Consider the following 24,996-nt stretch of genomic DNA (forward strand, 5'->3'; position numbering starts at 1 on the left):
TTTGTTTTAACCTAATTGATTCAGAAGAATGATTAGATTTATGTGGCGGTGTTTGAGACCCTCAACATTGAGGACATGATGTCTTTTCGAGTTTGCGTTAGGCCTGTTCTCAGAAGTTTATTGTTGGAAAGCAGTGGCAGCACTGCGACTGTTTACTCTGCTCTGGAAGCTTGTCTGTTGCTTTTCTGAGACGGTGTTATTGCCTGTGAACTTCCTGCTTTTACACCAGCATGCATCCCCTCTCTCACCTCACATCATTTTTTTTGTTTAACAGCCAAAATGTTCTTGTCCTACACAGCTCGGTTTTGTAAAGCCCATTTGAGCAAAAAGTATCTTTGTTCGCATTCAGCAGCAGCTGCTTCCACATAAAATAAGTAATAATTAAGTCAATTTATAAATTGGATATTTCTCTAGCGGCAGTGAAAATTACATAGCTTTTGGACTTGAATTGTCTTTTGGACTCGAATTGTCTAAGTTGTGTTTTGTTTTGGGCTTTGTAGCCAGCCTGTCTCGGTCAGCTTTCCTGTCTCAGAGGTATTATGAAGACTTGGATGAAGTCAGCTCAACGTCATCCATTTCCCAGTCTCTGGAAGGTGAAGACACACGGGCATCCTGTAAGGATGACGACGCAGTGGTCCAGGTTCCCCGGCATGCTCCCGTGGTTCGGACGCCTTCCATCCAGCCCAGTCTTTTGCCCCAGGCGACTCCTTTTGCTAAATCTCACCTGATTCATGGTTCACCAGGTGTGATGGGAACTTCAGGTAAGTAAACAATGAGACAGGAAATGATCTTTTTTTCCCTAAGAGATCTCTAACTCCTGTAACTGGGTTTTATATTATCACACCCATAAGTCATGGGTTCCAGCCCATTTCTGTTAATATTCTAGAAATTACAGGGCAGATTCAAGAGGTGTGTTCCCCTTGAAAGTGGTTGGTAGGACCTGAGGAAGAGGATACCCTGCAAGGTTCACAGTTACTGCTTTACTGTGGAGCACAACTTGTGCCTTTCACGTCCCACCTCATTTCAGCTCCTCCGTTGTAGCCGTGTTGTGCCTCAGAGTTCACCAGCCAGAATGCTCATTGTCTGTGTTGGCTCGCTGATGTGACGTGTGTTGTGCTGTCACACCTTATTTCAGAGCATCAGGACTTTGTATTGCAGTGACTTCTAAGGGGACAAAGCCGGGCATGAGGTACCAGAATAGAGAGATTTTATGAGAGGAGAGCAGGACATTGCTCTGTTTTGGCACAAAAGTTATATCTTGCTCAGTGTCAGAGGAAATGATCGTGTGAAGTATTTTCACTAATAGAAGTAGGCAGGCAAATTGCCTGCAGCATCTTTGAAAGGTAAAAGGGCCAGCCTGTCAGGTTGCCAGTACTTTCCTGTGTTAATGCTTAAGGATTTTTAATCGTAGCATTTTCCCTGCAACCACACATGGAGAATTTACCGTTTTAATTTTTGTGTTTTCTTCTTCTCTGACCCACTCTCTCACTTAATTTATCTTTTTTCCTCAGTGTCTGCACCTGCTAGCAAAATTATTCCCCAAGGGGCTGATAGCACAATGCTTGCAACAAAAACCGTGAAGCATGGCGCCCCTGGCCCTTCCCACCCCATCTCTGCTCCCCAGGCGGCCGCTGCAGCAGCCCTGAGACGGCAGATGGCCAGTCAGGCGCCAGGTAAAAACATCTATGCAGGGGCTGATGGTGAGCTGTCTGAGCCCCAGGCCAGGACACAGGTGCCAAGAAATGGCGGGCTCTCTTTGCTGCCCTTCAGAAGAGAAGGCTGATGTGACAGGTCTCTCACCTTTTGGGGGAGAGAGTTCTGTGAAGGCAGAGACTTAGTCGGGAACTTTCCTTTTAAGGGGCAGTATTATCTGCCACATTCAGTCAAGTGGGAGATCAGTGGGGTTTTTTGATGGAGTTGTTGATCCCTACTTTTGAATAATGTCTGCTTTAGGCCCAAAATTAATCTTCGCAGTTAGATCACCTAATAACATTAGAGTTGTCTGATGGTATCTGAAGGATCCCAGCCACCCTCTGAGGTGGGTATAAATATGCCCATTTTGCTTTTGAGTAATGTAAGGTTTGGAGAGGTGAAGGTCACCTGACCAATACGTAACAAAACCCAGACTCCCAACCCTGTGTTCTTTGTATTGTAGTACAGCTTTTTCTTAAGACTGCAAATTTAAGATGGAAACTTGACAGATGAAAACTCTAAGAAGCTAATCAGCTTTTGCATTTTGTCAGTGGTTTGTGGCTATCCGTAATTTTCTGCATTAAGATTTATAGGTAGTTCGCCTCGGGACCTCAGTTATCACTAGCTATCAATCTTTACAAGCCAGTGGTTCTCAGCCAGAGGCTATTTTGCCCCACCCATCTCCCCTCCAACAGTTGGCAGTGTTGCTGCCATTTAGTGGAAGGCTGCAAAAAAAATCCTGAATGCACAAGACAACCCCACAGCAGAGGATTATCCAGCCCCAAAATGTCAATAGTGCCAAGGTTGAGAAACTCGGCTATAAATCAAATATTTTTGTTTTAGCTGAATAAAATTATTTTTTAGTTCTGTAACTGCTTAGAACACATACCAGTTTAGACTAAAATTTTAAAAGACTAAAAAAACATGATGGTTTTATTTAGACAAAAAAGAATTGCCATTATATAATAATAAAAGATTTCTAAGAAAAGTTCAAATATTAAAACCCTTATTAAGCCATCTAAAATAGAAATGAAAGAGCAGAAACCGGAGAACTTTTTAAGGCACTTTTGAGCCGTCTGAAAAAATAAGAAACCTTTGATGTTTTAAATATTTGTTGGACCAAGCAGAATCTTACCATTGTGCTGAACAGGCCCCAAATCAAGCTGATTGAGTTGGTTATTTATAAACTTAAATCTGTCAGGATTTAGGATTATTCCACTCTCAGCAGGAGGTGGTGTGATGTCTGTTATCATTTTGGAAGCAAATATGTCTAAGGCGTAGGCACCTCTGAATGTGAAGGATGAAATACATGCAGTCATGGGCAGGATGTCCCCGGTTACCTCTCTGAACGAGGGAGTGAAGTGAGCTGCCATGGACCCACCGTCCTACCTGGGCTACAGCTTTCAACTTTGCCCAGAGTATAGTTGGAAGAGATCTAAGAGCTTTGCTTAGACCTTCTTAATAGTTAATTATGAAATATCATTGTCTTGGGCCACAGCTTTAAATTGTAAGACACAAAAAAGGAGATATGAAAGCTGACAAGCCTAAGATAGGTAAGTAGGTGTCAAGTCAATCCCTGTTGCCATTCTGTAATTCAGGCCTCTTGGCCTCACTTTTCACATGTTATTCATCGTGTCTGTCTCACTAAGGCATGAGCTTCTTTGGACAGGGAACTATGTTTTAGACATTTTTTTGTATTCCCAGCACCCGAGTCTGACAATAATAAGCTCATGCGAAAGAACGGTTGAATGAATGAATGCATGATGGACGGCAGAAGCCCTTAGTCCGAGCACTGCTAATCCTCTAGTTCCTTCTGCCCTTCTCCAGAGCGAGCCAGCAGTATGGCAGGTATCTCGGCTCTGCTGTATAAAAGCTGGCTAGGGAATTCCTTTTTTCTAAACTAGTACATTTGATTAAGTTGCATAAAGCTTCACCGAGTAATCGTTATGAGTGGAGTAGGCCATGTGCTCCACTGAGCACAGAATTTAGGCAGAACAGCCTAAATTTCCTTTATATAGTAAGTTGGCTTTCTGCTTGAGCTTGTGTCCTAGTGATTCATTATACCTGGCTAGAATTTTTGATCCTTTACTGCAATTAATGTGCCTTTCTCTTCTCTATTTAAATAGCTGTCAGTACTTTGACCGAATCAACTTTGAAGAATGTCCCTCAAGTGGTAAATGTGCAGGAATTGAAGAATAATCCTACAGCCCCCTCTGCAGCGATGGGGTATGTTACTACTTTTCAGTGTGTTTAAGCCCGTGAATTATTCTGCAGTAGTGGTGAACTGCCTGCAGGGAGCAGCATTGCCACTGTCAGAGTGTCACTGTTTCTCCTGCAGAACTTTAGGTTATAAGAGGGGTGGAGTGGACAGCTAATCTTGGGTACACAATAGGGTTTTCAGGAGATTGTCCTCTTCAACTGGCAGTAACAGTTGCCTCATAAACCTTCGAAGTCTTGGTGATATATACTCAGTATGCTGTTTGTCATGTGTAAGTCTACATATGATACACATTACAGTTATTAAGTCAGGTAAGGTGTAGGGTTTGAGTTTTGATTTTTTTTGTTTTTTAATACTCCTGGGATTCCTGAGTTGGCAGTTCGACTCTAATGCAGACTGTTGATTCTGAAAACCCAGTGATGATCTTGAGATTGACGGTCTCTCCTCCCTTCCTTCCTGTCTCCAGGCGTTCCTGTTCTTTCAAGTTTCTCATACCTTTTGTATGAAAAAACAATCTTTTAAAAGGCACCAGCTCTGTTTGGAGACTTCTAGCTTGACTTCATGCCATATCTGAGGGCCGGATCGTTGGTGCCAGAGCTGACTTTTCTTAAGTCTGAATCTGTGTTTAGAATTCAAGGCATTGACTCCGTGTCACTGTTCTGGGCAGCACGGTTCATAGAATATGCTTGTGCCCTGTTGCTCTGTGTATTTGTAGCCAGGAGCTCTTGAGTGTGGCTGAAGAAGGAAGAGTTGAGGGCCGTTCCCTCAGTCTGAATGTAGGGATCGTGAGAACCAGTGTCATTCAGGCATTTAGAGTCTGGTGCCCATTACTAGTCCAGCGGTGAGATGAACAGCCACAGACCCTGTGTTTTTTCCAGTTTACATTAGCTCTCTCCTACTCCCCTGCCCCCAGGTCTGCTCACGGTTCTGTTTTGGCTTTATCGAGTGGCCCTGCTGCACTAGTCCACTGGCCTCTTTTTTCCACATTGGTCCATTTATCAACACTGCCAGGAATTTCTTAGTTATCTCAGGGCCATACTAACAGCCAAAAACAAGCCTTCTCGCTTTCCTATCTTGTAGTGACCTTGAAGCTTTGGTATGCTGTTTAGACCAAGATGGCATTTGTGGTCGTTGTGAACTTCTCAAGGGAAAGAACTATGCATTAGAGTTTGGGAATTATAGCCAGATTCCTAGTGTAGTGTAGGCAAAGAAAAGCCACTGCAAGGCAGAATATTACATAAGACAGGAAAATCCAGCTTAATGGTGAAAGAAATATGGTCTGGTATTTCTGAGATATTTTAGCTGTTAACCATGTATGAGAAGCACCTATTGGTGATTTCCTTTATCTTATCTCAGGCTTTGTTTCCCTCCAGGGTTCATCTGAGCTAATCATTGATAAGGGCTTTGTTAAAGGAGCAATGCTGAGTTTGCCCTTTTTTCTGACTTAAGAAAAATAGACACAAAACTTAAAAAGGAATCAAAGAAAATCTCTTCCTCTCCCACAGAATTTGGACTCTGGTGCAGTTATTTAACTTGTAAGCCCAGAGTGGTGCCTGGAATGCAGTTCCTTTTTAATAACCACTTGTTGAATAATAGGTGAATCTAAGCATAATTGACAAGTGGAAATTGGTATTTACCACCTCCCCCAATAAGAAAGCTTGAGAGGGAATTACATTCATTATAAAATTACTTTCAGATTCTCTTAAGCAGTAGTTTGGTAAGTGTATTTTAAATATTTAATTTTGCATTTAACTTTTTCTGAGTAATATCTTAAAGAGATTTATTATAAGATGAGCTTACACATTTCTTGCAAATCAAAACTACAGTGAGGTATCACCCCACACGGTCAGAAGGGCCATCATCAAAAAATCTACAGGGCTTCCCTGGTGGCGCAGTGGTTGAGAATCTGCCTGCCGATGCAGGGGACACGTGTTCGTGCCCCGGTCTGGGAAGATCCCACATGCCACAGAGCGGCTAGGCCCGTGAGCCATGGCCGCTGAGCCTGTGCATCCGGAGCCTGTGCTCCGCAACGGGAGAGGCCACAACAGGGAGAGGCCCACATACCGCAAAAAAAAAAAATCTACAAACAATAAATGCTGGAGAGGGTGTGCAGAAAAGGAAACTGTCCTACACTGTGGGTGGGAATGTAAATTGGTTAGTCACTATGCAGAACAGTATGCAGGCTCCTTAAAAAACTAAAAACAGAACTACCATGTGACCCAGCAATCCCACTACTGGGCATATACCCGGAGAAAACCATAATTCAAAAAGATACATGCATCCCAGTGTTCACTGAAGCACTGTCTACAATAGCCAAGACACGGAAGCAACCTAAATGTCCATCGACAGAGGAATGGATAAAGCAGATGTGGTACATGTATACAATGGGATATTACTCAGCCATAAAAAAGAACAAAATAATGCCATTTGCAGCAACGTGGGTGGACCTAGAGATTGTCATACTGAGTGAAGTAAGTCAGACACAGAAAGGCAAATATCATATGATATCACTTATATGTGGACTTTTAAAAAAAAGCGTACAAATGAACTTAACAAGACAGAAGTAGAGTCATGGAGGTAGAAAACAAACTTAGGGTTACGAGGGGATAAGGGGGGGAGTGATAAATTGGGAGACTAGGACTAACATATACACACTACTATGTATAAAATAGATAACTAAATAAGAACCTGCTGTGTAGCACAGGGAACTCTACTCAATACTCTGTAATGACCTATATGGGAAAAGAATCTAATAAAAAAGAGGAGTGGATATATGTGTATGTATAACCGATTCACTTTGCTCTACACCTGAAACTAACACAGCATTGTAAATCAACTGTACTCCAATAAAAATTTTAAAACAAAAGCAAACAAACAAAAAAGATGAGCTTACACATTTCTGCCGTTGGTATGTCTTATGTTCATTGGCCTCATCCCTTATATTCACCTCCTGTTTTCAGGAAGAGGGTTTATCTGGAGCAAACCCATGGCTATCTAGACTCCTCTCTAGTGCTCAGTCACTTGATTCAGCAGGTTCCTAAGGGGTGTCTGCCATGAGCATGATAACACCCTGGGTATTTGGGATCCAGTCGTGAGTAAGACATACCAGGTCCCCGCTTTCCCGGCACTTAGATCTTAAGAAGACAGCCACTAAACGACCCATTACATCGACAGTTCTCTAACTGCAGTGTGATGAGTTGGATGAAGGAGACGTACAAGGTGCTAAGAAGGCGCACAGTGAGGCCGTCTGGTTGAATCTGGGGCTGATGAGGAGGGTGGGAAGGAAGAGGTGTTTTAGCTGCAAGTTGAGCAGTGACCAGAAGCTGCCAGGCAGAGTAGAGAGAAGCTCGTTATAAACAGAGGGTGCAGGATGTGTAAAAGCCCAGACCTGGGAAAGGACAGAGCATGTTTGAGGTGAAGGTAAAAGAAGGCCAGTATGTCTAGAGACCTGGCAGGAAATGGAGGATGAGGAAAGCAGGGCCGAATGAGGTTAGAAATACGGTGGGATTTTTGGTTGGTTGGGTTTTTTTCCAAAGCACACCGGATAGATCATTACTTCCAGGAATTTTGGCATTCGTTTATTCATTCTTTCTACAAATACTTTATGAGCATTTCCTGTATGCCACACACTGTTCTAGGTGCCAGGGATAAAGCAGTTAACAAAACAAAAAACCCCAAAGCCTGCCCTTGTCACAGAGAGACAGATGGTACGTAAAATATATAGTATTTTAGGTGGTGATAGGTATGATGGAGAAAATTAAAGCAGAGAAGGGGTCTAGGGACTGTTGTCTGGACATGGGTTGCAATTTTAAATAGGAACAAGGAAGGCGCTATTCATACATGGCCAGTGACTAAAATATCTCAGAAATATCAGACCAGATTTCTTTCACCATTAAGCTGGATTCTCCCGCCTTATGTAATATTTTGCCTTGCAGTGTCTTTTGACACTTAACATTTGAATAAAGACCAAAGACAAGAGAGCAGGTCGCATGAATATCCTAAGGAAGAAAGCCCCAAGCACCAGGCCTGTAGTGAGAGCGTGTCTGGCAGGTTCAGGAAGGAGCCAGACAGTCACTGGTGGCTGGAGGGAGAGGGATAGCAGGGCTGGGGCCCGGGATACAGGTCTTGTAACATCTAGTAAGCCTCAGTCAGGACCTGGCTGACCAATGGATGTTGAGCAAACTGATCGGATTTATGTTTCCTTTATTAAAAGCAATTTTAGCAATTTTTTAAAATATTGGGGCGTGGGCTTCCCTGGTGGCGCAGTGGTTGAGAGTCCGCCTGCCGATGCAGGGGACCACGGGTTTGTGCCCCGGTCCGGGAAGATCCCACATGCCGCGGAACGGCTGGGCCCGTGAGCCATGGCCGCTGAGCCTGCGTGTCCAAAGCCTGTGCTCTGCAACGGGAGAGGCCACAACAGTGAGAGGCCTGCGTACCGCAAAAATAAAAAAAAATTGGGGCGTAATTAACACACAGTAAAATTCACCTTTTTTTAGTGTGAAATTCCATGAGCTTTGATAAGTGCAGATAGTTCTCTTGACCTATGGTTTTAGCAGGAGGCTTCTGGTTCTTATATTGAGAATAGATGAAAAGGGCTGGAGTGAGGAATGGTAGAAACAGGGAGAACAGTTAGGAAGCTTTTTTTTTTTTAATTGTAAAATATATGTATAACAAAATTTATTAATTTAACCATTTTTAAGTGTACAGTGACATTAAGTACATTTACAGTGTTGTGTAACCTTCACCACTATCTGTTTCCAGAACTTTTTCATTATCTCATACAGAAACTGTAGCCATTAAATAGTAACTCTTTACTCCCCCTTCCCTCTAGTGTCTGGTAGCCTTTATTCTACGTTCTGTCTCTAAGAATTTGTCTGTTCTACGTACATCATATAAGTAGAATCATACAGTATTTGTCCTTTTGCGTCTGGCTTATTTCGCTCGAATTTTCGAGATTTATCCATGTTGTAGCGTATGTCAGAATTTCATTCCTTTTATGGCTGAATAATATTCCATTGTATGCATATGTCCTATTTTACTTATCCATTCATCTGTAAGTTGACACTTGGGTGTTTCGCTTCTTCTTGTACAAGTATCTGTTGGAGCCCTTGCTTTCAGTTATTTGGGGTAATGTTTTAGGAGTGGAATTGCTAGATCATATGGTAATTCTGCATTTAGCTTTTTGAGCTAAACGTAGTTCAAACTGTTTTCCAAAGCAGCTGCACCATTTTACATTCCCATTAGCAATGTATGAGGTTCCAATTTCTCCACACCCTCACTAATATTTGTTATTGTCCATCTTTTTGATTATAGCTCTCCTAATGGGTGGTATCTCCTTGTGGTTTTGATATGCATTTCCCTTATGACTAATGAATGATAATTGGGAGTCTATTCATGTGCTTATTGGCCATTTGTATCTTCTTTAGAGACATGTCTATTTAGATCCTTTGCCTGTTTTTTAATTGGGTTATTTATCTTAATTGTTGAGGTGTCATATTCTTTGTGTAATCTAGATTCAAGTCCCTTATCAGATACATGATTTGTGAATATGTTTTCCCATTCTTTGCATAGTTTTCACTTTCTTGATAGTGTCCTTTAGAACAACAAAATTTTTAATTTTGATGAAATTCAGTTTATTTATTTCTTTTGTTGCTTGTGCTATAGGTGTCTTACATATAGGTATGTGTTTAAGAAACCATTGCTTAATCCAAGATCATAAAGATTTACTCCTGTGTTTTCTTCTAAGTTTTATTGTTTGAGCTCTCACATTTAGGTCTTTGATCTGTTTTGAGTTAATTTTTGTAAATAGTGTGACTTTGTGGTCCAACATCTTTCTTTTACATGTGGGTATTCAGTTGTCCCAGCACCATTTGCGGAAAAGACTCTTTTCTTTTCCCTCTTTGAATTGTCTTGGTGCCCTTGTCAGATTGATCAGTTTTCTTTTTTTTTTTTTTTTTTTTTTTGCGGTATGCGGGCCTCTCACTGCTGTGGCCTCTCCCACCGCGGAGCACAGGCTCCGGATGCACAGGCCCAGCCGCTCTGCAGCATGTGGGATCCTCCTGGACCGGGGCACGAACCCGTGTCCCCTGCATCAGCAGGCAGACTCTCAACCACTGTGCCACCAGGGAAGCCCAATTGATCGGTTTTCTAATGTTAAACCAATTGTTGGTAATGATGTATTGTCCTTTTTTTTAATACATGGTTGGATTCAATTTGCTAAAATTTTGTTAAGAATTTTTTCATGTCTTAATGAGCGATATTGGTCTGTAGATTTCGTTTTTTTGTAATATCTTTGTTTCATTCTGTTATCAGAGTAGTGCTGGCCTTACAAAATGAGTTGGGGAGTGTTCCTTCCTTTTCAGTTTCGTGGAAGAGTTTATGTAGATTTGTTATTATTTCATCCTTAAGTGTTTGGTAGAATTCACCACTGAAATCATTTTGGCTTGGAAATTTCGGTTTCTTTAGTAGATATAGGACTATTCAGCTTATCCACTTCTTGAGTGAACTTTGGTAGTTTGTGTCTTCCAAGAAATTTGTTCATTTCATTTGAGTTGTCAAATTTATTGGCATGACGTTTTTTGTAATAGTCACTGATTATCATCCTTTTAATGTGGATAGAATTCATGATTTCAGTTCCCTCTTTCCTGTTAGTGGTAATTTGTGTCTTTTTTTACCTCATCAGTCTAGCTAGAGGTTTATCAATTTTATTCATCTCAAAGAAACCAGCTTTTGGTTTCATTGATTTTTTTTTTCCTATTACTTTTTTACTTGGTCTTTATTATTTCATTTTCCTCTTACTTTGGGTTTTATTTACTCTTTTTTCTAGTTTCTTAAGGTAGAAGCTAATGTCATTGATTTGAGACTGTTCTTTTCTAATACAGGCATTTTAGTGCTATAAATTTCCCTCTAAGAATTGCTTTGGCTACATCCCACAGATTTTGTATATGTTATTTTTCGTTTTCATTCAGTTCAAAATACTTTTTTTTTATATACTTATGGATTATTTTAAAGTGTGTTATTTAGTTTCTAAATAACTGGACATTTTCTAAATATCTTTTTGTTATTGATTTTCAATTTAATTATTGTGGTCAGAGAACATGCTTTGTATGACTTGAATTCTTTAGATTTATTCAGACTTCTTTTATGGCCCATAACTGGGATCAGCAAGGGTTTTTTTTAAGGGCCATATAGTAAATATTTTAAGTTTGTGGGACATATAGTCTCTGTCTCAACTCTGCCATTGCAGCCTGAACACAGCTGTAGACAAACTGTAAATGAATGGGCATGGGCTTTGTTACAGTAAAACTTTATTTACAAAAACAGGCAGCTGGTCTTTGGTCTGTAGTTTGCCAGTCCCTGACCTAGAATATCAATCATCTTGGTAAATGTTCTGTGTGCACTTGAAGAGAACATGTATTCTACTCTTGTTGGTTGGAGTGTTCCATAAATGTCAATTAAGTTAAGGTGGTTGATAGTGATAATTTTCTGTCTGCTTGTTCCATCAATTAATGAGAATGGTGTTGGTATTTTCAACTATAGTTGTGGATTTATTTTCCTTACAGTTCTATCAGTTTTTGCTTCATGTTGAAGTTCTGTTATTAGTTACATAAATGTTTAGGATTGTTACATACTCTTGATGAAATGACCCAGTTTGTTATTACAAAATAACTCTCTTTCTCCCTTGTAAGATTAACTGCTCTGAAATCTACTTTCTCCTATGTTAATGTAGCCAGTCCAGCTTTCTTTGTTTAGTGCTAGTGTGGTATAGCTTTTTTATCCTTCCTTCTATTTTAGACCTATCTTGTGTCTTTATATTTAAAATGGGTTTCTTGTAGACAGCATGTCATTGGATCTTTTTTTTTATCCAATCTGACAGTCTGTGACTTTTAATTGGAGTACTTAGGTCATTTACATTTAATGTGATTATTAACATGTTTGGGTTTTAATCTGTTATATTGCTATTTGTTTTCTGTCTGTCCCATTTGTTCTGTGTTCCATTTTCCTCTTTTTCTGCCTTCTTTTGGATTGAGTGATATTTTTATGATTCTCTTATCTTTTTCGTTGGCTTATTAGCTATACCTCTGTGTGTTATTTAAGTAGTTGCATTAGGGTTTATAGTACACATCTTTAACTTATCACAGTCTATCTTCAAGTGTGATTATACTGTTAAAATATAGTAAAAGAATCTATAACAGTATTCTTCTGTTTCTCCCCTCCCCACCTTTGTGCTATTGTATATTTTCCTTCTACCTATGTTATAAATACCATGATATGTTGTTATAAATAGTTGATTATCTTTTAAACAGAACTAAATTAGAAGAAAAATATCTTTTCTTTTCCCATATAGTTATCATTTCCGGTGTTCTTCATTGCTTTGTTCAGTCCCAGGTTTCCATCCGGTATGATTTTCCTTCTGCTCAAGGACTTCTTTAACATTTCTTCAGGTTTAGATCTGAATTCTTCCATCTTTTGTGTGTATTCCAGAGTCTTTATTTCATCTTTATTTTTGAAAGATATTTTTCCTAAGTAAGGAATTTTAGGTTGACAGTTTTTTCCTTCACTCACTTAAAGATGTTGCCCCACTTTAAAAATAATAACTATAGTAATTACCATAACCTTAAAAAAAACTTTCATTCTTTTATTTTTCTTACTACAAATGTTCATTGTAGATAGTATGAAAATCTCAGGTAGTTAAAAAAGAACAAAATTTAAATTACCTTTATTCCCACTGCAAACATTTAATCACTGTTTACATGTTTCTTCATCTTTATTCCATGAAAATTTAGTTTTTTAAAGTAAAATTTGGAGGGAGTTCCCTGGTGCTCTAGTGGCTAGGATTCCTCATTTTGACTGCCGTGGCCTGGTTCAATCCCTGGTCAGGGAACTGAGATACCGCAAGCTGCATGGTGTGGGCACATAAACTTAATTGTTAACATTTTTCCATGTCATTATAAATTCTTAACAATCCTGTTTTCATATTTAATATACGTCTTTTTTAAAGCTCTAATGCAGTTCCAGCTTGCATTATTTAAGTTACTTGGCACCTTGACATGCGTGCAAAAACTACAGTTTGATTTAGCAGACTTTTAGATGATATTTTGGAAAGCATTTGAGTCTTCAGAGACATAAAATTTACCAATAGGGCACAGTAGTTGGTGGTAACAAGACATAAGAAACGCCTAAAAGTGAACTGATAGCTTTTTTTTTCTCTACTGACTGATATTCAGGGATGTGCTTCTTATGTTGTTACCAACAATGCTAAAATAATTTGACACTTAGATAATTTTGCATGCTTGCAGCCATATCTGTTGGATAAATTCTCAGTTGTAGGACTGCTGAGGCAAAGGAGATATCCATATATGTGAGTGTATATACATACATATAATTCTTATAATTGTCGTCAACTTTCTCTCAGTAGAGCTTATACCAATTTCTCCTTCCCACAAGCAGTGTATGACAATCTGGTTCCCCATATCTTTGCCAAGATTATCAAACTTTACGATTACTGCAGTCTGATAGGTGAAAAAATGAACTGAGAGCTTTTGTTTTCAATATCTTCTGTTATTTTCTTTTTCTCTCCTGATTTATTTCTTCAGTTGCTCTTGTTAAGTAGTCCTGTCCCCTTACTTGCTTCACCTTTAAATAATTACAAAAAATTCATAGTTCATTAAATACTTAACTTTAGCAGCTTTCACAGTTTAGATCCACTGTGTCATACGTGAAATTATAAAAAGATGTACATGATAATGAATCAGACTTACCAAAATAAAACATAACCAGGTCTGTTGTTTTTTAAGCTCTTTAAAATGTTGAAATAGGTAGAAGAATGAGTAGTTGGCCCCTTTCACAACAATAGTATGAATATTTGCCTTGTTAAAGTTCATTAAAGTTTAAGGGACCACTAAGAAAGGGCCTAGGCAACATTTTAATGCTTCACAATCTTAACAACTCAATTTTATCATTGTGTGTAGAGTACACAGCCCTAGAATGTGTATGCATTAGCCTGCCTATGTCAGCGGGCAGTGCTGATAGGGTGTGGCATAAAAATTAAAAAATGGCTTTCCTGTGTTCAAGGCAGTGTTTGAACGAGGTTTGTTGTGACATTTTTTGATGTTTATCATACTTGATATGTTCACCTCCACTTGTGTATTAACTTTTATCAGGATGGTCTGGGTAATGGAAAGTCGGAGAACTTAAGTTCTGTTGCAGTTGTTTTTCTCCAAGAACCTAATTTTACTACTCTCAGTGCCCTGTGTAAACTCCGTTCCTCCTTTCTAAAGCAGTGCCCTAGTGTTGGCAGTAGTATAAATGTCATTTGTAGACTCATGTAGTAAATATATGTGACAGTGCCATTTTCTGCCTGTGGTCCTTTGTTTTCAGTTGTGGAACAGAACATTTCAAATGAATTTCCAGTGATCTCTTTTCAGGTCCATACTGCTAGAAAGTAGAATACAGTCATCCAAAATAGGATAATTCCAAGTTCAGCATTTCCATCTTCTCTTGAACATTGCTAGCTGTTGATTTCCATTGTTTCGGTTCACAATCCCGCACAAGTCTTTGAACACATTTGTTTGGTAGTATACTGTTCTTTTCTGTTTGTGCTCTTAGATCACGGTGGGTCCGATTTAGTCAGTAGGTTTGTTAGCTGATTGCACTGAGCAGCATTTCTCTGCAGGGTTGTCATATGGCCCGGTGTGTAAGTACCGTGAATCCTAATTTGGTGTGTTTGGGGATTTAGGACGCCCAAGAGATTTATAGCATTATCACGAGTAAATAGAACAGCAATTACACTCAGTCTGCTTCGTGCATGATTTAATTCACCGTCATGTCATAACTAAGTTTAGGGTGCAAAAAATGTTCTCAAATTGGTGAACTGCTGCTTTTCTTTTTATTTGTAGTTTATTTTTTGCTTATCTTTAAGAAAGCGTGAAAGATTTTCATTGCCCTCGTGACTCGCCTGAGCTGCAGCCATTTTTCCACCTAAGTCTGCTGTGTCCGCCCAGGGATTTCTCAGTCCCAGCATCTCACTCACACATTCCTTTTCTCGTTGGAGAGTCAGCAGATGAGGGGAGCAGTGTCCCTGCGTACCTGTTTGGTAGAACATCTCAGGGGAACAGGGGTGTGTCTCTTCAGAGAGGCGCACATTTACAGCTCCTTCTCTCTTCAGTAGGAAAATAAAGAGGTTCTGTTTCATTGAAAATAACTGCCTTTTTTCTTCTCTCTGAATCTAATAATGTTTGTTTGGGAGGGTTCCTGTATTATTCCAGGAGAGTATCCTGAGGTGACTGTAAGATTATTAAAATGTTTGATAATTCTTTTCTATGAGGCATGGGCTTATTTTTGTCTTTCCTCTTCCAAGTTAATCTTTCAATGGAAAATTATTAATTCTCCCTAAATGAGAGTTCTGAAAAATAAAACCAGGTCCTATAATTGCTATTCCTATGCATACTAGTCAAAGTAGCTCTGCGCTGAGGACAGATAGATTGATGGAAAGAATTGCTCCCAGGAGCCAAGAATAGAGCTTTGCGTTAAACAGGTGATTTTTTTCCGTCACATATTAACACTAAGTAATTACTGAAACAACAGTTCCCTGCTTACTGTGTTCAGGGGTAACAAAAGATGGTGAGAACTCTTTCTACACACACTGGATGCACTTTTCATACCATAGCAGAAGTGCAGGTCGGGAACGGAACCGTGGTATGTTTGACTCTCTTGTGTGCTGACATCGTGAGCGCTGGGCTCCCAGGGCTGGTAGCTGTGAGAAGCTGAGGTCTCTTCTTTGAGCCAGATCATATACATCCCATAGATCCTGTTGAACATTTTCTCAGGCTTGGAAAACAGAATCAGGAATTCCCCACGTGGTCCGGAATGGCGGTGGGTGTTGGGGAGGAGGTGTAGAAGGCTGCGTCTCCAGATAAGAAAAGGATCTACTTCTGAATATTCATAATTTTTTCCTAGGATTACAGGTCGCTGCTTTGACTTTTATGCTAAAGACCCAAATGTCATTTAAAGAATTTAGTCTGCAATCCGAAAAATGTCAAATGACTTTGATTAGGGTCCCAGACATCTATATTCTACCCCTAAGTTGATATTATTTTTTGGACAGAAGGTTGGCTCAGGGATGAATGTGATTTACGCCCAGTCGTGCCTTTCTCTTGAGCATATGCTTTGTGTTTTTCAGTTCTTCAGTGCCGTACTCCGCAGCCAAAACACCTCACCCGATGTTGACCCCAGCGTCTGCTCACCAAGCTAAGCAGGTAACCTGCTGCTTTGGGCTTTACTGACGTGACCTGCAGTGACCGTCTTTGTAACTGAAGACAGTGCTGTACTAGGTCCTCATGTTGTTTAAAGGAACTGTAAGTCTGACAAAGGCCTGTGATCCTTTCTCCACAGTTTATGCCAGTCTCGACCTGGCAGGTCAGTTAGGACCTGATACTGTCTTTGTAGGCCATGTGACATCCTGCACCTAGTAATCTTGGGTCATAATTCTATATTTGTATATGGGGTATCTGCATGGAGTTGAAATTTACTTTCATTTAACATTGTCTTAGTTAACCCATACAACAACCATATAGACAAGACAGGTGTTCAGCTATGTTTCACTAATGAAGAAGCCGGGGCTCAAGTGACTAACGTAGGCTTCCACGGTTTTTACTAAATGATGGAACCAGAGCTGGAACCCAAGTCTTCCAACTTCTTCCTATCCACTGCTTTGTTCGTTGTACCTTCCCGTGTCAGCATCCAGGGGATAGGTTCTCTTGCTTTCTCTTGCAATCCCTGTTTTTCAGACCTTGCATCTTCAGTGATGTGTGTTATGTCTACTTTCAGGCTGTTGCCTGATAAACATTGTCTCTTACAAAGGTAGGTTATATTATGAACAGTTACGCAATCCAGAAGAAAATCACAAGAGATGGTGAAAGGTAGACCAAGCTCTCTCGGAGACTTTCCCTAAGAAACCTGGTTGCTCTGCTACTCATCTCTGTCTCTAGAAATAATGGTAGATTGTGTTTGAGATTGAACATCAGAACTTGCCTATTGTGAGTTCTCAGACGTGGCTATCTACCTTAGCTTGCCGTGACTTAACATGACACTTAAGTGGTTAGCATTTGGCCTTTCTTCTGGAGGTTTCCATGTTCACCTTGGAAGACACATGGTAAGGCACAAATCCTCTTGCCTTACCAAGAGAAAAGGAACATTGACTGGAGGTGGATAAGTTGAACAGTTTTGCTTTCTAACCTTATTATAAGTTTTGTTGAGAGCCAGGACCTATTTCATTCATTAACTTCTTCCTTCATTTGTGTATCAAATATCCCAGTGCCTTTTACGTGCCAAGTCTTGTGTTAGGCACTGAGGAAATAGCCACCAGCTAAACAGGCCTGACTCTGTTTTCTTGGTGCTTGTGGAATATTCCCATCTCTGATACGATCTTACATGTGGTAAGCATTTAAAAATACTGACTTAAATTGAAAAGGAAAAAACAAAATTAAACTAAATCAAAGTGTTTGTGCTTGCTTATTTTAAATTATGTTATCATTTTACATGTTCCTTTATTCCAAAGGCTCGTTTGCGGTTTCACATAAATGTCTTGCTCCTGTTATAGGGATCTCTGATAAACGCCTTAAAGCCGTCTGGGCCCACACCAGCGTCCAGTCAATTGTCATCTGGTGATAAAGCATCAGGTAAGTTTGCACTTTTGTTTTAGTGAAAATAAAGGTGAAAGATATGCTCCACAGTAGAGTTGATTGTTGTGGATCACAAAGGCAGCTTGATGTGAAATCAAGTACAGTGAAGACATATTTGAAAGGCCTCAGTTGATGTAGAATATCCAGGAAATTAGTGAGCCCTTCAGCAGCTCTGCAGACTTCTGAAATATGAGAGCAATAGGAGAAAGCCTGCCTTTAAATGTTTTTCCTAAAAAGGAGCACCTGCCTTGCTGGATAATCAAAGTTTAGAGAGGAGTGGATCAGAATACTGAACTCTATTTCTTCTACTACAAAGGAAAGAAAAACTCTCTGCGTTTACAAGGACAATTCAGAAGCTGGTAAAACACAGAAAGTAAAATGGATCTGTTACAATATAAGATCTCAGAGTAGATAAAATTCAGTATTAAAAGACTGTGGCTTCACACGCTTCCAGCAGTCACGCAGGCGTAATTACTCTCAACCGAAATTAGTTTTTACAGTCACCATAAAGCGCTCTGCCCAGGCATCCACGCCGCCCTAGCCCACTTGGCCTAGAAGTGTGCTTACACGTAGTGCCTAGTTTAATGTGGGCTCTTCCTCAGCAGCCCCTTTTGTTGACTCTGTGTTGGAGTCCGCTTCATTTGACATGTGCTACTTTCTGCTACAGCCCAGAAAATGCTAGACTGTGCTGCCCGCAGTCCAGCGTTCTCCCCATGCTCTGGACTCTAGCTTTTATTCTGATTCATGCTCTCCAGTGGGTCTTCAAGCCAATAAATTCTGTTCGAGATGCTGGACTTCACACTTTAGCAGCCTGCTTTCCGTAATCTCTACACAATCATACCATCATCCCAACTTCTCTGTAGTCAAATCTTTCTCATTGGATATTGGGTTTATCTTCAGAAGTATTCCTTGCACTCAGAAGAAAACCATTACTGTGTAAGCCCAAGTTGTATTCTAGAATTCGGATTAATGGAGGAGCACAGTTTTTATCATATAAGCCTCCATGAGAAGGAGGTGTATAGCACTTCTTAACTAGCAGCTAAAACTTTATGTTAGAAGGGAAATTTCAGTGGAATTTGTCGAAGACTTTTGAATCATTTAGGATTCAAATTAAGAAATTTGTTTCCATTTCTAGCTAATATTTTAGAAAAATTTTTTGAAAGATTATGTATCTTAACCCCTTTCAAGGATTTTATTGGAGAGTTTTTTGTCACTCCTGAAGTTAAGAATCAAGGATATCTAAGGGGCTTTGTTTTGTGCATGTCTAGGCAGTTAGCATGACTTGCGAAGAAATTTCTAGGATTCATCATTCAGTGATGATTGTGAAATATTCTCTGTCCTTGCTGTGTGTTTCCTCTGTCCTCACTTTCTGGAAACAGACTTTTTTTAAGTAGGAAAATTTCCCTGAAAAGTACTATTTAAGAGTTTGCAAAAACTTTCTTTAAAAAAAAAATGCATTTCTGAAACTTCTATAGAATAATTTCCTTATTAATAATGGAAATACCTTCATTGTTTTTCTGATTATAGAGCTATTTCAAGTCCACAAAAAGTCTATGGTGTAGAGCTATATAATGTAGAAAACGAAAGCTGCCCTATAAGTTCCCTGTTCCAGAGATAACAGCCCTCAGCGATTTGATGTGTATCTCTTGGGGTTTGATGTGTATTGTTTTTTTAAACAAAAATAGTCATATCCTGTATATATTGATATGTAATCTGTTTCCCCGCCCCCCCTAAAGTAAATATCATGTTCACCTTTCCAGATCTGATACAACTCTACCTCACTCATTTTAATGGTAGCCAAAGACTTCACTGTGCAGTTGTACCCTGTTAAGTTTTTTTTGTTTGTTTGTTTTTTGTGGTACGCGGGCCTCTCACTGTTGTGGCCTCTCCCGTTGCGGAGCACAGGCTCCAGAAGCGCAGGCTCAGCGGCCATGGCTCACGGGCCCAGCCGCTCCGTGGCATGTGGGATCTTCCCGGACCGGGGCACGAACCCGTGTCCCCTGCATCGGCAGGTGGACTCTCAACCACTGCGCCACCAGGGAATCCCTGATTTGGGCTTTTTAAATGTAATTCCCCCATTCCCCTCCTCCTTTTAAAAGTAGAGCGATAGGGGAAAGATTGTAGGTAATACCCCAGACTATTAATAAGTAGTTACAGTATATTGAATGTGGGAAGGATGATGGATTGCACTTTTAACTCTCTATACTTCTCTAGATTACAGCAATCATATGTTACCTCTGTAATTTAAAAAAAAGAACTATTATTTAAATACAAAAAGTCTATGGAAAATACAGAAATGCGGAGAGAAAGCAAATAGCCACGAAGTCACTACTCAGAGATATTTAGTTAACCTATTTCTCTTTGGAATTTTGTTTTTCCTTTGGTATATATTACTTTTTGGTAATTGTAAAAGCTACTTTTAAAGCCTTAAATTTGAACTGCACTCCAGCTATTTTGACCTCTTTCCTGCAAAGGGGCAAGTGTGGCATGTCCTGGTTTGGAATTGACAGTGACTGAGCCAGAGAGCAAGTTCAGAGACCTTGAGGCAGCATGACTTAGGCAGCAGCGCTGCGGCCACCGACTTGTCATAGAAAGTGCGTGACCTGGGGCTGTGCTCTACACGGCACCACGCATTCGCTGCCACAGAGAATTAAACTAAAATGGTGATTCTAACTGTTTTTTTGTAATGTTCTCATTTTTTTCCATAATTTCAGGACCAGTGGCAACCAAGATAGAGACAGCTGTGACGTCTACCCCATCTGTTGTTGGGCAGTTCAGCAAGTCTTTCTCATTTTCTCCGTCAGGGTCAGTAGCGAACTAAATTTTGTGACATCACCAGCAACCTTACAGATAGCTGTCCCAAATCCTACAATCAGTAGGTATACTTACATGAAGCCAGAGTTCTTATCACTGCAGTGATGCGTTTGATAATAGTGACAGTAGTTTAGTGTCCTAATGTAAATCTCTTTCCCCTTTTTGATTCAAGTTTATAAATGTGTTATTACATACTTGCTTATTTGTTTTGTTTTTTAGGATAGGCTCCATTTTCTTTGGATAGTGAGTCTGTGGTTGATCAGGTTTATCACACTGAGGTGTTTTCATTCTGACACCATCTGGGGGCTGGGTGAGAAGTTTGGATTGGCTTTGCTGCCTTGAGAGGTCATGTTCTATGCAACTTCTGAGAGATCAAGACAGTAGCCATTCGAAAATTTGGGTTTTATATAGATGTGGGGACATACATTTCTGTTTCATTTTTAAAAAAGTAATGATGGCTATACTTGTCAAGTTGAGTCATCTTTAAAAACAAAAGGGTCTTCTAACCCTCATTCCAAAGGGAGCTTTTATTAACCTTGGAAGGAGAGTGCCTTTTCTCTGTGCTATAAGCACTCATCTTGAAACCTGTGAGAGTCGCCAAAGCGTCCTTCCCCTTCAGGGGTGGAGTTAGGCTCTGTGTGGCTGAGATAAAAACCCATCCAAAGATTGTTTTTACTGTGAAGAGTTGCATGTTCAGTTCCATTAGAAAAGCCTCTTAAGCTCTTTCAGGTTATGCTTTTGTAACTGGAATCATATTGACCACAATCTCTTTTTCCTGACGTGAATTTGTTTCTTGAGCATCCTTCAACCTAACCCCTTAAAAGAAAGGAGGTGGTTAGAATAGAATTTGAGGGGAGGAAATTATATATATTTTACTGTCAATCGTTATGTTTTCTACTTCCCAAAGGTAGTTTGGAGCAAATTTTAAAGAGTAGGTCAGTGCCAGACTGCATCTTTTTTTTTTTCCTTAATAAATTTATTTATTTTATTTATTTAATTTTGGCTGCGTTGGGTCTTCATTGCTACGCGCGGGCTTTCTCTAGTTGCGGCGAGCGGGGGCTAATCTTTGTTGCGGTGTGCGGGCTTCTCCCAGCGGTGGCTTCTCTTATTGCAGAGCATGGGCTCTAGGCACGCGGTCTTCAATAGTTGTGGCTCACGGGCTCAGTAGTAGTGGCTCACGGCTCTAGAGCACAGGCTACAGGCTCAGTAGTTGTGGCGCATGGGCTTAGTTGCTCCGTGGTATGTGGGATCTTCCCGGACCAGGGCTCGAACCCAGGTCACCTGAATTGGCAGGCAGATTCTTAACCACTGCACCACCAGGGAAGCCCTGGAGTTACTGCATCTTTTAATCTTTACTTCTGTGAACTGATAGTCTTCTTGCCATTTTTAAAATAACCTGAAAAGGTTTGGGTCATTGGGTCAGTGGCTTACCTCTATTAGATAAAATTTCTTCACCAAGTTTGAGACAAAGAAAGAGAATTGTTTTCTTTTTTGATGTGATGAAATGTTTAACACAACCTCTTAGGTGATCTTGGTCCATTTGACGAAGCCAATGATGGGTTAAAAAGACAACTCTAAGTCCAGTCCTTACCATTTCTTACCATATTTGGTATGCTTGGTCCCTTACATTTTAAAGCTGTAGAGTTTTAAATGTGCTATTTGAACTTTTCTCACAGTAAATAGTCTGTTCTGGCTCAGCTCGTGCTGCGTTTTCTTCTTTGGCCATGGTGTCTTCATTCATGGTGTAAAGAAAATGTACAGAAAGAGACGACGTGATGACAGGAGTCAGAAAAGTTTTTGAGGGCCGTTTCCTGGTGGTCTAGTGGTTAGGATTCGGCGCTTTCACTGCCAACGGCCCGGCTTCAGTCCCTGGTTGGGGAACTGAGATCCCGCAAGCCGCGAGGTGTGGCCAAAATTTTAAAAAAAGAAAAGAAAAGCTTTTGAACCAAATTTCCCAGCCCAGAACTAAGCATTCTGTCAGAACGGCAGAGACAGTGGCTCCTGTTCCGTGCTGTCCGTCACCTCCCTGTGGCGTGCGCTGTCCTGACGCGCTCTTCGGTCTCGGTCTGGGTCACAGAGGTCCTCCAGCCTGTCTCGTCTTCCTCGCTAGGTGGGCCATCTGCTCTGGCCACTCTCCCCACAGAAACATTCCCAGTGCGTTTCTCCTACTCCTTTGCTTTCCTTGGAATAGGTCCCCACCCCAGCCTCCACCGTGGAAAGCCCAGCTGTTCCTCCAAGGTCTTCTCACCTGCTTCTCCCTTCTTACCTCACCCACAAATTGTCTCTCCCCACTTAGAGAGCTTGCGATGGCTCTGCTGCTTCAGAGATAATGTGCTTTCACTTTGTTGACGTTTATCTTCTAGATTGTAAGTCCCTCGAGAACAGTTTGTGTGAATGAATTATAAAATGTACTTTAAAAGGGCAATGTTGTGCCTTGGGTTTGTTCACTTTTAGCTTCTTTTCTTCCCCTCCCTAGGACTGGCTTTAATTTTGGGATAGTCACACCGACACCGTCTTCTAATTTCACGGCCACACAAGGTACAGTCTCTGCATGGCATAGCGTTACTTCTGTGTTTCCCCCTAAACAAGTGCAGGTTTCGGGGGTCAGAAATGTTGGCATTTTGCTTGCCGCTGCGTCTTGCCTAAAGTATCTGCAGTTAACCTGGTGTTGATATTATGCATTAAAAATAGGCTAGATTTACGAAACTGGGGAAGGGCTTCTACTCTTCATAATTAAGTACAAGGAAAGGATTTGCTTCTAGAAAAGCAAGGCTGTGCTTTAAATGTGAATGTTTACATGTGAATTATTTTTTTCCATCTTTTTCCTATGTCACTTAAAATTTTATCAGTTCATAGGATGAGATAGACTTAATACTATAGATATCAAAGACTGAATTCGTCTTTTTTCCTTGATAACCTAGCAGAAAACACACTGGTCTCATGCATGTTGTTACAGATCTACCAACCAGCATGTTTTTAATGTTTAAAAGACTTTGAAGACCTATAAGGAAACCAGATGTACTTTTTAAGTGCCTTCCAGTTCTCAGTTTAAGTAATTAAGTTTACTTTTATTTTAAAAAGAAAGCTTTTATTATAAAAGTGATTGTTATATTTTATCATAAAAGTGATGTGTTCTAGAATCACACATTGTACCCTTAACCATTGCCATTCGGTTATATTTCCTTCTGGGGTTTTTGCTTCCACTCATTTCATTTAACACAATCTCTTGTGAGTTTTCCAGTATTATTGAAAATCTTGTGTAAATGTCATTTTTGATGGCCACATAATTTCTGTCTTGTGGATATGCCATAATTTATTTAACTATTCACCTTTTGGACATTTAGGCTCTTTCCAGGTTTTCCCTATGATAAATAAGACAATGACCATTTTTCATCTCTTCGTTCAACACATATTTTTATGAGCGCTTTCTACGTGTCAACCCAAGTGGTAGAAGTTTTTTTTAGTAAAAAAGAGATCTCCTAAAACCTCCTGGAGGGAGATTAGGGAGCTGAAAGCATAGCAGACTTCCTAAACCTGAGCTGTGTGTGGCACTTAAAGGGTTGTTGGTCTCATTCCTTTCTCTCTGGAGCAGTGATTCTTAAACTCTTCTGCCCACTTAGATGTGGCTGAATACCCTTGAGGCCCACCCTCTCCCCAGTCTCACTTTCTAGAAGAAAAACAACTCAATGATATAAAAAGATTGGAGAGGAACAGAATAATTTCAAAAATCCTAAATGAAATAAATTAGTAATAAAACACAATAGTAATTCCATAAACATTTTCATTAATACAAGAATAGACAACAATCCAAAATCATAAACAGCTCAGTACAACACCAGTGACACAAAGAGGGGTTTCTGGAAATTACCTGTATATAGTAGGGGCTTTGTAGTGTTCTCAGGAGTTTGTGATAGACAGACTTTTTTTTTTTTTTTTTTTTGCCGTATGCGGGCCTCTCACTGTTGTGGCCTCTCCCGTTGCGGAGCACAGGCTCCGGACGCGCAGGCTCAGCAGCCATGGCTCACAGGCCTAGCCGGTCCGCGGCATGTGGGATCTTCCCGGACCAGGGCACGAACCCGTGTCCCCTGCATCGGCAGGTGGACTCTCAACCACTGCACCACCAGGGAAGCCCCTAGACAGACTTTTTAAAACAGCATGGAGTTAGAAACATCAACCAGCACTTTCCATAGACCAATTTCAGTTTGTAAGTATCAAATTAGTCGTTATTGATCAGTTTTTTGACCAGGCCTTGTGAATGCTTTACCTGTATTTCATTTAATCTTCGTAACAACTCTGTGAGGTACGTGCTGTTATTAGCTCTCTCTTCCAAATGGAGAAATTGAAGCCCAGAGAAGTCAATTAACTTTTCCAGAGTTGCACAGCCAGCAAGTGGCAGAGCCCCCAGCCTCAGAGCCCACATATGTCCTTGACCATCTGGCCACACTGCTGCCATGAAAGCACTTAGTGAGGAGAGCACTAGGAAGTAGCCCTTAATTATAGGTAAAAATGATTGCCTGTGGATTGACACTCTATCTGTCCATAAAACCAAAGGAGGAATTCCTGGTGGTCCAGTGGTTAGGACTCCGTGCT

The 24,996-nt window shown here is 40.4% G+C and overlaps 1 protein-coding gene across 2 annotated transcripts in view; it reads left to right on the forward strand.

Annotated features, from left to right (window-relative positions):
* The window catches only part of NUP214 (nucleoporin 214), a 100,779-nt gene that overhangs the window by 45,657 nt on the left and 30,126 nt on the right, over positions 1 to 24,996 (forward strand). For both annotated transcript variants that reach the window (XM_065878688.1, XM_065878689.1), the window contains exons 22-28: positions 501 to 761; positions 1,512 to 1,673; positions 3,819 to 3,918; positions 16,092 to 16,167; positions 17,511 to 17,589; positions 20,313 to 20,397; positions 22,883 to 22,944. In XM_065878688.1, the coding sequence (XP_065734760.1) occupies positions 501 to 761; positions 1,512 to 1,673; positions 3,819 to 3,918; positions 16,092 to 16,167; positions 17,511 to 17,589; positions 20,313 to 20,397; positions 22,883 to 22,944 (825 nt within the window). The remainder of the gene's footprint in view (positions 1 to 500; positions 762 to 1,511; positions 1,674 to 3,818; positions 3,919 to 16,091; positions 16,168 to 17,510; positions 17,590 to 20,312; positions 20,398 to 22,882; positions 22,945 to 24,996) is intronic.

The sequence above is a fragment of the Phocoena phocoena genome, chromosome 6, assembly GCF_963924675.1.
Source record: "Phocoena phocoena chromosome 6, mPhoPho1.1, whole genome shotgun sequence".
Classification (NCBI taxonomy): Eukaryota; Metazoa; Chordata; class Mammalia; order Artiodactyla; family Phocoenidae; genus Phocoena; species Phocoena phocoena.